The 16,622-nt window shown below is 41.6% G+C and overlaps 1 protein-coding gene across 1 annotated transcript in view; it reads left to right on the forward strand.

Moving 5' to 3' along the window:
• LOC119166823 (apoptosis-resistant E3 ubiquitin protein ligase 1) overlaps window positions 1-15,198 on the forward strand; it is an 89,193-nt gene extending 73,995 nt beyond the window's left edge. Inside the window, exons 7-20 of the mRNA XM_075867447.1 lie at window positions 1,371-1,540; window positions 2,059-2,227; window positions 3,117-3,250; window positions 3,910-3,987; window positions 4,743-4,884; window positions 5,440-5,561; window positions 7,032-7,107; window positions 7,958-8,067; window positions 9,116-9,295; window positions 10,566-10,691; window positions 12,123-12,311; window positions 13,146-13,232; window positions 13,367-13,542; window positions 14,633-15,198. Coding sequence (XP_075723562.1) covers window positions 1,371-1,540; window positions 2,059-2,227; window positions 3,117-3,250; window positions 3,910-3,987; window positions 4,743-4,884; window positions 5,440-5,561; window positions 7,032-7,107; window positions 7,958-8,067; window positions 9,116-9,295; window positions 10,566-10,691; window positions 12,123-12,311; window positions 13,146-13,232; window positions 13,367-13,542; window positions 14,633-14,735 — 1,862 coding nt within the window. The 3' untranslated portion in view covers window positions 14,736-15,198. The remainder of the gene's footprint in view (window positions 1-1,370; window positions 1,541-2,058; window positions 2,228-3,116; window positions 3,251-3,909; window positions 3,988-4,742; window positions 4,885-5,439; window positions 5,562-7,031; window positions 7,108-7,957; window positions 8,068-9,115; window positions 9,296-10,565; window positions 10,692-12,122; window positions 12,312-13,145; window positions 13,233-13,366; window positions 13,543-14,632) is intronic.
• The last annotated feature ends 1,424 nt before the right edge of the window (window positions 15,199-16,622 follow it).

Consider the following 16,622-nt stretch of genomic DNA (forward strand, 5'->3'; position numbering starts at 1 on the left):
TTGCGCAGAACATCAAATAAACGTTTTGTTCACTCTCTCCAGACGCAAGACTATTGTCTTTCGACATTAACAGTGTAACATGTAGATTCGGGCCAATTTTTTTTATTCAGTCTATCACAATAGCATGGCAGAAACTGTTTTTATGTGAAGCCTTTGTAGTTCGCATATTTCAGAGGGTGCAGTAGGCACACACGTGCACGCGCACGTAAACAAAAAAAAAAGTGTCGCATGCAAGAAATCATGCGTCGGCAAGAGTGAAAAAATGCGGCCCTCTAAAATGAGCCAGTCACACACGTATACCCGTGCCACACGGGCAGAAAAAATGGCATTTACCCCCGAATGCCTTCAGATTTATTGCCATTCGCGCGGTGCCACACGGGCGAACAAAATGGCATTCATCCGAATGCCATTCGAATGCCATTCGCCGCCAACTGCCTTCGCCAGAACTCAGTTGACTGAGAAATGCCTACTCTCGACGACACAGCTCGCGAAGTGCGATTTACCTGAAAGTATATAAAACAAATCATATTGAGCTAAAAATGAAATTTCCCGTCTTTTATTTGCACTAAAGTCTTAAAAAGATGCTTTGAAAGTTATACGAAGAAAATAAAGTATTGATAATAAAACGCTTGTCAATTTTAGTGTTTATTTACGCTGTGGATCTGACTAGTGTTGGCTTAGGTTGCTACGGTCGGCTGCAACGTTGTAAAACAAAGCAAGAAACTAAAACTTAGGACCGCGTAATACGCTTATTTCTTTATTTGATGATTATCTGATGTGTATGAAGCTTGTAAATGCTTCTTAATTTTTTTTATTGCTATTCACTCAATGCTCACTTGGAAGGTGGTGTGATCGACATCATCAAGTCAAATGTCATTCGCTTTGGACGTGTAGCAGCGCCGGCGAAACGAATGTCATTCGGGAACTGAAGGCCTTCGCCACCAAATGTCATTTTCCAAGCCCGTGTGGCACGGGTAGTAGTTGTATGTTCCCTTTTCCAATATAATTGATGCTCTCTCTCTCTGTAGTACGCTTGTTGGTGATCAGCTGTTTCTGGTATGGCTGTTCCAGCTTTTATGGAGGTCACCTGTCATTTCACGTGGCCGCGCTTAATTGTTGCCTGGATAGGAATGCAAAACTGTTGTTGTTGCCTGTGGTGACTAGGGTGTTACCTGTTGTCATTGAAGCGTGCAGACGAATGGGCAGTTCCCGGTGTGAAGGAAAGAAGCAGATAAGAGGGAGCATTGCACTATGTGAAAGAAAGAAAGAAAGAGAATAGTAGTTTAATCACGCTCATACCAAGCTTCACTTATTGGGCTGGGCCTCCTGTATCTTTACATTTTTTTTTTTCTCCCTCCACGCGCAACCAGGTCGTCCGGACCCTCAGAAGACGGGCTTCATCCACCACAGCTGCACTGTGGTGTGCACCCAGGACGAACCGCACCACCTGTTCCTGGAGCCCCGGGACAAGTACAACAATGCGTGCCTTGTGGACACTACCGCCGACCCCAGCGACGAGTACAGCGTTGACATCATCGAGGTACTGGCTGCGTCGCGTACCATTCCTTGTTTCGTCGCTGTCTTGAAATACTTCTATTTATTTGCACGTTATAAATCTAGCTGTGTTGTTCTCTGATATCAAGCAACTTCTATGAGAGAATGCCAACTGCACAGATACGTCTAGTGAAATAATGAAAGGTTAGACAGTCTGGTATCCCATTTCAGCATCCTGTGCCCAATGAAAAACAATAGCACTTGTCTTCGTCTGTTTTTCACTCCGTCGTCGTGTTCTGTTGTGTGATAAATGCTGAAATATATTTTGTGCCTTTGTTTGCTTTATTTATCCTTCAAGTAATTCGAGTGCTTAATGTTGCATTTACCCATACTGATGCGGCTATACAGTGGCCTACTTTTTTAGATAATGACCTGTTTCAGATAACTACCTTTGTAGATAATTGCCTGCTGTGAGAAGCAACATTTCTAGTTGAGTTTCCTTGCTGAAACAAAAGTAAAGTGGTCGCACTCCTTTCGAATTTTTGAATTGTTTGGAACCTGCAGGTCAGTTCTAACAGACCGGTCACGTCCTGCTACCACTGGGAGAGCCACCCGGAAAACTCGAGAATCGCTCTAGTGCTCGTGCTCGACAAGGTCGGCTGCTACCAGGTCAACGTCTCCTACCGGGGCACCAGCCTCAGCAATGGAGACTTCCACGTCATTGTGCTTTCAAGTGAGTGTCGCTCGACGTCGCTGCTACCAACGCAGTTTAACCTGTTTGTGTGGCCTTCATAAGGCTCGAAAAGGCACAAGTGTGAACATTGGCGTCTTAAAAATTGAGTATCAGAAATATAACCTTCTGTCTTTAGCAGGTTACCCTAACAGAATACAGAATTTTTTCATTGCACTGTGTTAAAAGAGATACTATTGAAAAAACGAAAAATACAGGTTTAGTTTCGGTAACAGTTCATTATGTGCATTTCTGGAACAATACTACTACGTTCTTAGAGCAAAAAACTGAGAGGTATTTTTTACATTTTTATTCATAATTATTTAAGTTAGCAACAGTTCTGAAATAATCAATAAGCGATTGTCCAATATTTTATAAAAGTTCAATTTGTGCCATAAAAGCTTTAATATGGCATTTCCATGTCTGACCACTGCTGGCAAAAAAATTTCAAAAATGGCAGTAGTTTTTGTTTATGTACATGTGTATACTCCATTAACGTCATATCTACTGAGAAGTGCTTCAGTGACGCTTGAGTAATCTAGTTTATAGAGTTAAATGTTAACCTTTTAGTATTCTTATCACGTCATACAGTTTTCAAAACAAACGAGGTATATTTAATATGAAGCATTGGTCTAGTTGGTGAGGCGTGGTATTGATAAAGCAGTGCTATTAAGCAAAAGTCATATTGATGCACACATGAAGAACGGCGCTGTTGTTTTGTTGTTTTTTTCTGTCATGCAAGCATAAACACTTACTCGTGTTTTAGTGCACTGCTTCATCAGTATCAAATTTACGATGCCCATGTTGCGAAAATTGCTTTGTGTTTGTATTCGTAGATTTGAATTTTCCCAGAACTGCTGTTGTGATTCTTTTTCATGCTGCAATTACGCAGAAAGCGACACCTCTTTGGTCAGGAAAAATGTTGCCAAGAAAAGCCACAACATTTGGTACGAAGCCAAGTTGATAGCCATGAACTGCGAGAAACTAAGCAAGCCCAAAAAAGTATTTGTCTACATCTCGCCAAAGGTGAGCTGCGAGATTTGAGAATCGCACAACCTACAATGTTTATCTTGTCCTTAAGCGTGAAAGTGCGATAAATGTCATTGGTGATGTAAAGTAAGACATATGAAGTATTCTATAGAACTGTGATCAACACTAGAATTACGCTCGACATTCAACAATAATCTCTAAGAACATCACGTAATGTCCAAGAAACCTTAATGCACAAAACCAGCATAGATGTAAAGCAATATTTGTACACCCAAGAGCAAAAGTTTACGTGACACGAAAAGCTTAGGAAAGCTATATTCTCGCTTTGTGTGGGATTATATGCTCCAAATAGATGTTTGCCTTAAATTGCTATTACAATGTATACAGTCATCAGCTTAATTAGAATCGTTACATACTGATAGAGAAGAAATTTGCAATTGTTGTTGCGAATACACCATGTAATCTTTTGGTGTTGGATGTTGTCAGTAAATGTGTAATGCATGCCTCGCACTGCATTAATTGCTTCGCACACTACAACGGTCTGCCGAAAGGAAATCTACCACAAATCTCTTGTTTTGTTTTTCTAAATATTTCATTTTGTTAACCATAGTCTAAGCATTTCTCTAGTTGAACAGCTGGTGTTTGTTGACTTAATTGCACTCATATTAACTAGACTCCTTGTTTGCCTCCTGTAGCAACTCACGATTAAGGAATACGTGCTCAGGATCATTCCAAAGCGGCTCATCACATTCCGACTCTGCCCCAGCACAAAGGTAAGTCTATCAACTTAGATTTTTACTTCTTAATGTCTTTTTATCAGTGTGATACCTCAACCTGACCCTGTAATGAATTTATTTGACATGGCAAAGTAAATATTGATTATTTTGCACCTCACCCTGTGTTTTGTATTTCATTGTAGTTGAGTGCTTTCCATCCCTTTTGCTCAGTTTTCCGATCATAACTGTTCATAAGTGCTTGCAAGTTAGTTCACGGCAGAAGCACTTACTTTTTTGTGGGGTTTTTTGAACTGCCTTGATATTACTACGACGAACAAAGAGAGCATCGTTGATTGATGAGATGATGAAACATCAATGCAGCCTAGCCTGACTTTTGATTGTCTCTGTGAAAATTTTAAACACCTTTTTGAGCAGACACATAAGGAGTTTCCTATAGTCGAGAGTTTGGCGGACATCCGCCTGGTTGGAGAGAAACATGGATGAAATTAACACACCTCTAAGAAAAAATCGTGGATTACCAACTACCCTGAACGTGCGTGTTGCAAAGTTAGCAAAACTATTTACAACGTTGATGGAGAGACCTGAAAGGCCAGCGAGGCTGTGTAAACATTTTTTTTGTCTTATTACTACTGGATGCTGTCTTCTTTTCTTCATCGAACCACTTTAATCTGTAAATTTACATGTTTTCACTTTACCCTGCATATAATGTGCCCTGTGTAATGCACGCTATAATGCACGAAACTTCAAACATTCTGATGAGCGCTTTCATGTCTGTGCTTTCTCGGTCGTAGTTTCAATTCAAGGGGAGCAACAACCACGAAGGAGAGCCCGTGCTAGTTGTGGACGATGGCTGCCAGCCGCAAGTCGAAATGGTTTGCGAGGAAAGGGACGTCATCGCGGCCACCTTCACTCAGTTCCTGCTGAAGAATATTGGTCAGTAGGACTACATTCTCTTCCCGAACAGGACTGTTTTAATGACAGAACTTGATTTGAAAAGAAAGACAGAGAGAAAGAGGAGTCGCTAAGAAACAGCTACCTTAATGTTTTCTGATGATGAGGCAGCCTGATTCAGTGTTAATGCAAAGCATCTGATAGGATGGAAACGAGGTTATCAAGAATAAAAATGTTGTAAAAGAGAGATATTGCCAGGTTGATCACAATACACCCACTAGATTTGACTTTGAATTTGAACTTTCTCAGTGACTTTGTTGGCAAAGTAGTTATGCTCGTCAGCCTTTGTTTGCACATTTTGCCAGTCAATTAAAGGCAATGCACTTAGGGACTGTATACAACCCAAAACACGACGTTGTTACCATTTCATCTCAATGTGCGGTCTCTTAAAAGTGGCAACTGTCATAATTGCTTGTCTTACATTGCCCACACTATAGCTATAGCAGTACTGATTACTCGGCCCGCAGTAGGTTTGCATATTAGCTGTTACAAAACCTGCCTCAACAATGTATCAACAACGAAACACTGCCTCAACAGGTGGATCGGAAACCTTCAAGGACAAGCTGGAGTTCTTCCACTACGAGGTGCGTAAGCTGCACCAGAAGCACTACCACGACAAGCTTCAGCTGAAGGTGTCGCGAGACAAGATTCTGGACTCCGTAAGTCATCCGTCGCATCAGTGTTTAAAGGCAGACTCCGGCGATTTTTGGACCATGTCAGGGTAGTGGCACTTCTATGTACCTGAGATATTCTCACCACAAGCACGATAGTTCAAATGCTCAGAAAATTCCAAAATAATTTTTAATTAGCAGAAAACCGCGGTACCGAAACCCAACCTAGTGCGCCTCTACGTATGACGTACTATTTGGTAAGAACCGTAAGTCGTATGCTGGACCCACCGGCGTGGAGCATGAAAATTGTGAAAGCCGGGACGAGCTGGCACTCGGAACAGACGAGCGCGCCAGGCCGAGCCGGCCAAACACCTCAGAGAAAGGAAGAAAGCTTTCGCATGCCGAAAACCACCGCCATCACCTCACGGCCAGCACAATAAACGCTGTAGAGGTCAAAGTTAGTGATACCATCGGCTGCGTCACTTCCGTTGACACTTAAAAGATAACATCACCAGACAATGTTGCCAATAATTCTGGCAAGCCAGGTGAGCGTTTAAAGGCAATCTTTAAAATTCATTTGTAAACAATCAGCGCATCTCTCAAGCATGTAATTTGACATAAATGACAGAAATGTGCAAAGAAATGTAACCAGTGAATTTCATTGAGATCCATTGGCCTTTAACAAGCGTTTTTTTCTCCAAGGATGAGACGGAGACATTGGATGTGCACAGCATCAAAACTACATATGATTTACGACTTTACATGAATGCAAATGCATCTTGTATATCTAACTCGCTGATCTGTGTGTGTCTTGCTATGTGACATTGTTATTCATAATTTTGATAGCTTCTTTTTGCAACAACGTTGAGCTAATAAAACTTGTGTGTGATGCAAAAAACCATATGTAGTATGTACCGCACATTTCTTATGGTTCTGTTGTTACATACGTAAAGCGATTTGATATGTTATTTTGAGACCTTCATGTTGTATCCTCTACCTACCCAAGAGCGAAGGAGCTGCTTCTGCCTTATTCAGGCACTGGCTCCTAATGGTAACATTGCCTTACGGCATTGCACATTCGCCATGCCAGCAAGGCCAACCTTGTATGCACAACAGTGGTGCAGAAAAAACAAAAGCCAGCGGGTTTATACTGTACTATGGGATGCAGAATGCCATTAGGAATTAGATATGTGGGGTTTAACGTCCCAAAACCACCGTATGATTATGAGAGACGCCGTAGTGGAGGGCTCCGAAAGTTTCGACCACCAAGGGTTCTTTAACGTGCACCCAAATCTGAGCACACGGGCCTACAACATTTCCGCCTCCATCACCATTAGGAATTACACCGCTTTTTGTTGGCCATTTCGAGATACTTCAGGGCCTCCATGTGCATGGCACAAATTATGACAAGAAGAAGCTATTGGAATGGTATCCCGCGTTAGCTCGTGTAGGACCACAGGAAGAAGTGCTTGAACTTGTACCAAAGATGACTTTTTCTTGTTTTCATTCTTGTCGCAGTCGATGAAGGCAACCAAGAACTTCAACACGAGTGACTGGTGCAAGAGCTTTGAGATAACCTTCGTGGGAGAACAAGGTGAGGTTCCGTTTAGAACAGCCACTGCTGTGGTTACATTGTATGGCTGTTGGCCCGGAATGCGCGTGTTTGATCTCGGCCTTGGTGTTCACATTTCGATGGAGGTGAAATGCTTGAGGCCTGGGCATATGCTGTGTTACGTCGGTATAAATTAACGAACCCCAGGTGCTTGAAATTACCCAGGGTCCTTTTCTATGGCATGTTTCTTAACCTGAATCGTTTTCTTGAGACAGGCCTCATAAACCAACCGACAAACTGTTGCAAACTCCTCGTACCGTGTGTTATCAAACATTTACAGGAGGTAACTGAAATGTCGATAAGTTAACACGGATATAACGAATTGGTTAAAACAAAGTGAATGAAAAATAGTCTTGCAATAGATAGTGTGAAGGACACGCCTTTATAACAAATTTTTGGATATCACAAGCTTATTTCTGTGAAAGATGCAACTTCGTTATAATGAGGTATGAGTGTATATTCGGGCACAAACTTCTGTTTAACTACAATCCAGAGTATCTACAAAGACGTCGAAGTTTTTTGGCTCTCGCTATCAATTTTTTCATCCTTTTCTGTTTGTTTTATCCTTCTTCAGCATGTTAGATCTGAATGTCACTTAAAGCTAGAACCCCACGAGAATTAAAAAGAAATTTGTGTAATTATTTAGTACTTGCTTGCTACCACCACCAGCTAATGTTCGCTGACTGTCACCTAATGTTAGCTATTCATTGCTTAACAATAATGCAGTCTTCATTTAGCGTCAATGTAATGATTATGCTGTCTATCAGTTTTTTGTTTTGTTTGCCACTGCTTATTGAGAGGCTCCAAAACTGTCTCTCTTTAACGTTCCAAGGTTTGGACTGGGGTGGGCTTCGTCGAGAGTGGTTTGAGATTCTCTGCTCTGCCCTCTTCGACCCTGAAAACCAGCTCTTTCACCGGTTCAAGAATGACAAGCAGGGCTTGGTGAGTGGTCAGCAAAAACACCGCATTCACAAGAATCTTCACTCGTTCAATTGAAACATATGCTTATAATTACCCAGTTGAACCTTTGCACACATCTGAAGCCGAGGGCCAAGTCATTACATTTAAACCACTGTCAAAACTGTCCATCATAAAGCAGTATCTGATAGGGAGGGTTTATGCTAGCCCCAGTTTGAGATACCTAGGATTAGTTTGGTTAGGCCAGCCTCCGGTATAGTTGGGTTGGATTGGGTTTACGTTTTATGCTTAGGGAGAAACTTTCTATTGGAGTATTTTGAAGGATGTATTTATCGTAGTACGATGCATTTATAGTATGCCTACACATATCAGCTCAATCAATCTGTCAATTACTCAATAAGTTATCCTTTAATTTTTATTTTTCCAGAGGAAATTAATTTTTGAGAGCGAATCAGTTTGATTGATTGCTTGGAATGCTAGCCTCAGCAACTGTCGAACTTGTCGCCACCATTATATGGTGTACCCTGTAATCACAGTTTGAGTTTACACTTAAACTGTGATTGACAAATGGCTTGCGTGTTGTGGGTGTAACAGAACTCTCATTCCAGCTGTACAAAGTGTGCCACATAAGACTTTGACACGTTGTATCTGCATATAAATGTTTTCATTAAAGATTGGCCATTAAGTACCATGTGTTTCATGGTCTTTACTGTGCACTATGTAAAATATCGTCATACGTAGTGTACAGGTTTTAGCTATTGAACAGTATACTCAAGCCTCTTTTTAACAGTCATACATGCCATGAAAATGCTTTTTTCTATGCGAAAGTTCATGATAAAAATCTATTTGTAGCACTGTACCTATTACAGAGCTATTTTTTCTTTACTTCGTTATAACTGATGTAATTCGTTATGTTGGAGTTCATTATATCGAGGTTTGAGTGTATCATGTTTTTCTCAGAGCTGTTATAAATGCATTTGTGCATGTGATGACCGATGAAATGTACATTCAGTAGGACATCTGTAAGCACCATTGCACCTCGTTAGCACTTGTGATTGCTGGAAACCTGCAGGTTCACCCAAATCCACGGAGACCGGCTCACTTGAAGTTGAAGCACTACGAGTACGCCGGCCGTATTGTCAGCAAGTGCCTTTATGAGTCCTCGCTAGGCAGTGGCTACAGGCAGCTAGTCAGGGCTCGCTTCTCCAGGTCATTCCTTGCTCAGCTCATCGGACTCAGGGTTCATTACAAGGTAACCCACTTGCAATCCAGACTCGTATATGACTGTTTTGCTTGCTTGCCATGTCATTCACAAAACGGTGCAGTCTCCTTAAATAAGGGAGTCTTGTTTAGTGTACTGAATGCTGACCCACGCAATGACATTGCTTCTTTTGTCCTGCCGAGCATGAAGCCGTGAGATCGATCTTCGGTCTTAGTGGCTGCGTATCTATGGAAGTGTAACAGACCCCGCTCACAAGCTTGAGCTAATCCTACGTCGAAGTACCCTGCTGGGTCAGAGCTCACGCCAAGCTTTCCGCTATGGCACCACCATATCCCCATCATTGGCAACCTGCACAGTTGTGCGTGCTTCCTGACTGGACATCTATATATTGAACTTCATTTTGCTGCACATTGCTGTTGAGTATCATTTTACTGAAGACATTGTTACGTCGACAACTTGTTTGACATGATGGGTTCTGAGAGCCGTGCTAAAACAGTGATTTTCAGTTCTGGAAATGGATATAAGCAATAACAAATGCCCATGTATTTCAAGTCTGAGATCTCATTCTACTCTAGAGTCTCATTAGACTACACCTGGAATTACCAGCAAAATATGTTTCATTTAACGGGAGTTCTGTTTACAAGAGATGAACTGGGGTGGAGTGGAACTGGGTGGGGTGGGGTGGGGTGTATAAAGTCAATTATGTTGGAAGCAGTTGTTCTGGTTAAGTAATTTATGTTTTAGAGAGGCTTAATTAGATCTCTAATAGTAATTAATTAGGCAATTAATTACTTAGGTATGTAGAAGTAGTAATGCTGCGACATACCTTGCACCTGTGAACTTTTTGGACATCAAACCTCATCAATTCTTGAATTGAATTGAATTGACTTTATTTCTTCTGTTTATAACAGAAAGGAAGCAGAAGCTAAAGGCCATGTGGCCTGACAAAGGCTTCTACTCCTACGACAGTTCAGCACGCAGGCCGTACATATCACAAGTTAATACAAAGTATACTGTACGGACATATTCCACTGAATAGTCACGCAATTAAAAAAACATGTGAACAAAAAGTGGAAAAGCGAGAATAAACACATTATGTCTGCAATTTTATGAAAACATTTCTTGCTCATAAGTGTTATTATTAGCAATATATGTTGATGGACATGTATTGTAAAAGTGTTATAGTACACATTATATTAATGTGACTTTTGATGCCTTCGCTGCAGTTAGAACAATATTAGGCAAAAGGCAGAGTCACCGAATGTACAGTTCCTTTCTTTTTAATACTTTCCTCCACCAGTACTTTGAACAAGACGATCCAGACCTGTACGTGACCAAGATAAAGTACATTCTGGAGAACGACGTAGATGACATGGAGCTGTATTTTTCTGAAGAAGAGTACACCAGCTCTGGGCAGCTCTTGAAGGTGATTAAAAGCTTCGTTGCTTTTAGCACTTCTAGTTTGAGTTGACGCCGATAACGATCACTGCCACGTACCAGAGATGCTACTACCGTATACACTCGGGTAAGGGCTGCGCTATTTTTTCTATGATTTCGATGTGGTGCAGGCCTTCCATTAAAGTGAGAAATTTTTGTTCAGTTTTCAAGCCACGTATGTAAAAACTCGTTTAATCATGCTGTATATGGCATGATTAAACGAGATTAAATGCGGACATTCTCGCCAGATGTTTTCACTGGTAGCGCTGATCGGGCTTGGCTTGTCGCAGCTGCTTGGGTCATCCGCACGCTCATGTATCCAATCGTCCTCAGTGCCGTCCATGGCACTGGAAACCCCAGTGACCATCAAGCTCTTCACAATAACTTCTGTGGACACCTCACGCCACACTGCTGCCATCGGGTGGCTCCCACGAAATGCACCATAAGCGAGACGTAACGACACGGCCGTTTGCTAGGCGTTTTTTTTTTTCTATCAAAATTTTGACTGCCAAGTTAGGGAGAAAGGTCCTTGCACAAGCACGACCCTTAGTTGAGTGTATATGGTATTATCACTTGTCATCATAGGATGTTTTTGGGAAGGACATATTTTAGCTCCTTCTTTGACAGGTGTCTACATTCTTCCAGGCACTGCTTATCTTTGCTCATCAATACAACTTGTACTGCCTGGAAACAGTTAGCTAAATGTCCTGAAGCATGTGACAAAATGAAGGCTGTCTTTGTATGCGGATTTGCTCTGTCTCATGTGCCTTGAAATACTCACTGTAAATATATCCCACCTCTTCCTCGTCAGTAAATGTAGTGCCATGCATAGTGGGCACTTAGTTTTTCATAATATAAAAAAAAATGATTACTAAATCTGCATATATCAATGTAAATCAGAAGAAAATGTCTGTTACTCCCTCTGTTGTTTGCATAAGAAATATCCAAATGAATATATAGCACGGCATGAAATCTCACTTTCGCACTTCCTAAATTATATTTGAGTAAGCCATTCCATGGGAATTGAGCTGGAACTTGAGAAGATGTTCTTGGTTCGTGTGATAAAGAAGAAACGCTTTTGAGTACTAAAATGAAAGAAAAAAACTGTCTCTAGTAATTCTAATTTAAATTTACCAACTGTCATGCAAAAGTATAACCAATATGAAATATACAGTAGATTATTGACCAATTTTGCAAGAAAAAGCGTATTGTTTTTTGAAGCCGACAATGTTTGTAACAGCAGCACTGGCTAATGATGGCCACTCGCTGGTGTTGGCTATTGGCTCTTATAATGACATAGCAAAATAATGGAACTTGTGTACCACTTTCCACTGACATTGAGTGTTATGATATGGCACTTCTCTTAATGGGACATAGTCGATAATTATCCTATCGTGTACTGTTGTCTCTGCATGTACAGACGACCGAGCTCATTCCTGGTGGCTCGAAGATTCGCGTCACCAACCAGAACAAACTGATGTACCTCGACGCGCTGGCACAGTACCGGCTGGCGACCAGTGTGCGGGAGGAAGTGGAACACTTCCTCAAGGGACTCAACGAGCTGATCCCAGAGAACCTGCTCTGCATTTTCGACGAGAATGAGCTTGAGGTACCCATGTTTTCAGGGATGGGCTTTTTCTTTTTCGGCATAAGTTACACATAGACATCAGTACCCTTGTTATTTGCATTACCTTACGTATAACCATTGCTTCAACCAAATGATTCAGACCTAATGTGAGATCAACATCTACTCGTACGAATCAATTTGCTTTTGGCTTACAGACTTGACTGTTCTTGGTTGCAACATGAACGTCTTGCTCTTGCGTATGGTTACATTGAGTAAAAAAAAATGCCAGAGTTGTTGAATAAGGTAGTGCATAGCGATTCTAAATACTTTTTGAATGAAAGATGAAAAATTTTTTCAGGGAGTTGTTACCTTGTTAGATGCAATCAAATGCAACAATTGGGTCCGGGAAAGCATAGTGATGAAGAATACTTGCTTTTAAGTATGGTGTAGTAATTATAATGTTAATTAAACTAAATAAAAGGGACAAAAATCACCCTTTTTGCAGCAGGTACTCGTAAAAAGTTCTTTAAAACGTCTAAGGTTCTTTCAAATCATTTTGCACTGCAGTTCAGTGAACTGGTCTTTTCCGGTGTACGAGCACCGATTTCAGTGCGTGTGCAAAAGCCGGTCTGGCACCTGATGCGTTAATGCTATATTGCTACTCATGTAACCACTGCTGTGAATTCATATGCATGCCTACTCCATGTGAAATGAATAGTTATAAGCATGCTTTGCCAGTTGTACTGGTCAATTGAATAGCAAGGCAGAGCTGCTCGTGAACTGCGCCAGAGTTCAGGCAAATCAGTGACAATCTAAGAAAAATAAAGAGAACTGAATGAGTATTCGCCATTTGTATTCTGTTTTCTGTCCTTGCAGCTGTTGATGTGCGGCACCGGCCAGTTCAGCATAGCCGACTTCAAAGCCAATCACACAGTCAGCGGCTTTTCTTTCGAGTTCAGAAAGGCAAGCCGTCTTATTTTCTTTACACCTGTGTTTTCTGTATAACTCTTCACGACGAACTGTGATGTCTCATTGAACGCAGAAAAAAAAAAAAAACACTTTGCATTAAAGGCATAGCTTATCCGGCACATGTGCAGGTGCTGGACTGGTTCTGGACGGCAGTGTCAAACTTCACCGAGGAGGAGATGGCACGACTGCTCCAGTTCACCACCGGCTGCTCGCAGCTGCCACCGGGGGGCTTCGCCGAGCTAAATCCGCGGTTCCACCTGAGTGCGGCTCCGACTTTCGGCAGTCTGCCCACAGCACACACATGGTGAGCAGTGCACCCTCTCCGATTCAGCACTACAATGTCCAAAAGTTATACAAACAGCGCAAAAATGAGTGTTGACCAACTCGCCAGTTACTAGCCATCACAATAGCTTCTTGTAACGTTGATTGATTGATTGATTGATATGTGGGGTTTAACGTCCCAAAACCATCATATGATTATGAGAGACGCCGTAGTGGAGGGCTCCGTAAATTTCAACCACCTGGGGTTCTTTAACGTGCACCCAAATCTGAGCACACGGGCCTGCAACATTTCCGCCTCCATCGGAAATGCAGCCGCCACAGTCGGGATTTGGTTCCGCGACCTTCCGGTCAGCAGCCGAGTACCTTAGCCACTATATCACCGCAACGGGGCCTTCTTGTAACATTGCTTCATTCTCCCCCCCCCCCCCCCTCTCTGTTTGTGTTAGAACAGCATTCAGAAAACACACTAATATGCAAGTATATTGAATATTTCCAACTACCTGCTAAAGATAATTTGTGAAAAAAAGTTTCAAAAAATTTGTCCAAAGAATGGTTGCGTGCTGAAAATGCAATCTTTGCAACACTTACGTAGAGAAAGAATCTGTCATGAATGCTTGCTCTCTGGGTTTTTAATGCACGCGCTACACTAAAACCGCCTTATAACAAAGTTGCATCTTACATGAAAAATAAGTTTTATTATATCCAAAAATTCGTTATAAAGGTTTATTCCTAACACTATGCCTATTGAAGACTGTTTGTCATTTACTTCATTATAGCCAGCATTTCATTATGTCGAAGTTTGTTATATCGAGGTTTGAGTGTATTTGTTCTTCATTGTTAGGACTAGCCGGCCATAATTTGTCTGCTATTCCTATGCTGTCTCTTGGTGTGACCGAGTCTAATGAAATTCTTTTAATCCTGGTTTGTGTGAAACTTTATGAAGATATTCTTGAAGAGCCATGTGGTAGTGCGTGCATGCAATCTTTCCTTTCACACTTGAAGCTTATACTGCCTGCACAGAAAACTAACTGCATAGTTTACCCCTCACCCACACTCACAAATGGTTACTGTACTGATTCGTCGAACTTACCCAACTCTTCCGTAACTTGCAGTTTCAACCAGCTCTGCCTTCCCGACTACGACTCGTACGAGCAATTTGAGAGGGCCCTGAGGCTGTCCATTAACGAAGGCACCGAAGGCTTTGGCATGATCTGAAACGGAGTTCTGTGTTTCGATCCCCCTGACTTATCGCAACTCCCCCAAGAGACTTCGACGTGCGTGTGTGCGTTAATGGTTGTGCACGTAGCAACGGCTTCGCCGACGACGACGCACGAATCGTCGTGCTTGTTGCTACGAGAGAAAGAAAGCCTGTGGAATTTTCGAAGCCAAGTGTTGTCTCAACAGTCAAGAACAACATTAATTTCCACGTTTCTCATAAGACGGATGTTTCTCCAGTAGTTGGTGACAAGACCTTATGTGCTGTTATTTTCTGTCTGGCTGGCACATCAACGAAATGGACACCTCCTGCGATGTGCCTTGGTGCTTTCATGTGCCACACTTGTAAGCATCTCTCGCGTACATTTTTTTTTCTTCATTCTTGTAATTTATGTCTAATGCGAGAAATTGTTGACGTGTCAAAATATGCAACACGCATGACAGCAGCTAGCTTTTTTCCCTACGATGTGTTTGTCACCGCTACGAGTCGGTACATCAACTCGCTGCGATCGCGCAGTGTTTTTGTCTTTCTGAAGTGGTTTCGTCGGTGTCGCAAGTTCTGTTGGCACTTGCCAGGAAATAGTGTAACTGCACAGCATTTTTATTTTTATTTAAGCAGCATTTAAAGAGTCCTCTAATCACATTTTATGACTTCATTGTGTACTTAAGAAAGTGATTCATTCCTCAAACACTCGCCTTAGCTAGAAGTTTTATTAAAGCTAACATTAGCAAGGTAACATTAAACAAGCATTGCAAAAGCGTGCCAGAATACCTGGCGGGCCTTAGGCATGCTGAATGCAAAACTTTCAAAGTTACTATTGACTCTATACAAGTAGTCTTACGGCTTTTTATTTTATCAGGCCTCTCAAAAGGCATACCTTCGCAGGACAGGCAATGGCTTAGTGAGTTCCTATGGTGTCACGCTGGACGTGACTGTAGTTATTTTCTCGTAACATGCCTTTTTTGGTCCTCTCATTTTTGCCGTGTTTTACATATTATACGGCTGACTCACGATTATTTGAAACACAGCGGATGAAAAGTTGTGCGAATTTTGAAGTGAGCCAAAGGGAAATCACCGTAAATGTATGCATTTCTGAAGCCAGATTATTCATACTACGCTTTAGAGTGGTTTGATGTTTTTATTGGTTGGTTCAGTGGCATGCAGTGCAGCTACAAGGTGTTGCTTATGTGTCAGCTCTAAAAGCTCTCAACTTTTTTTTGAAGGGCTGTGTGATATCCGTTCGTATTTATCTTTAAATACCAAAAGCTTACCATTTAATTTTGGAATTACATCTTGTCTCTAAGCAACTCAAAGATATTCAGTCAATTGGAGCTTCGGTTATCGTGATTCAACAGTTTTTTTTGTTTTTGTGTGTGTTTTATATGTTGACTTTCTTGTGTTTCTTCTTCTTAGATAATGCAAAATATTTGTTACCCATGACCCTTCCTGGTATAATGGAAGCAATTGCATTTCAGTGAAGGTTTGCCAAATGAAACTTGGATGAGGTGCCAAGGTTAGGTCCATCTTGTCACACTCGCTTAACTTATCTCTGCTTAGTTATAATGCAGCACTTCTGACAAAAAAAAATGCTGTGAAACAGTTTTTCTTTTTCGTCTCGGCATCTGCACGTAAAACTGGGCCAATTTGTGTACAATCGTATAATTTCAAGCAAGCTTCATAGCCAAGTTACAAATATCTGTATTCAGATTCATGTTAAAGCGGCCCTGCAACACTTGTTGAGCATGCTCAGAAAACTCTGCTGATTGATAGTCGAGGCTCCTGGAACCACGTGAGCCAAACATTGTAGCGCAGCGCATGGCCGGGAATTTACCATTAATTTTCGTAGTCATCTGGAAATCCGTGTCCCTTTTTTCTACAAATGGTGG

Source organism: Rhipicephalus microplus, chromosome 6 (genome assembly GCF_043290135.1).
Source record: "Rhipicephalus microplus isolate Deutch F79 chromosome 6, USDA_Rmic, whole genome shotgun sequence".
NCBI classification, from domain to species: domain Eukaryota; kingdom Metazoa; phylum Arthropoda; class Arachnida; order Ixodida; family Ixodidae; genus Rhipicephalus; species Rhipicephalus microplus.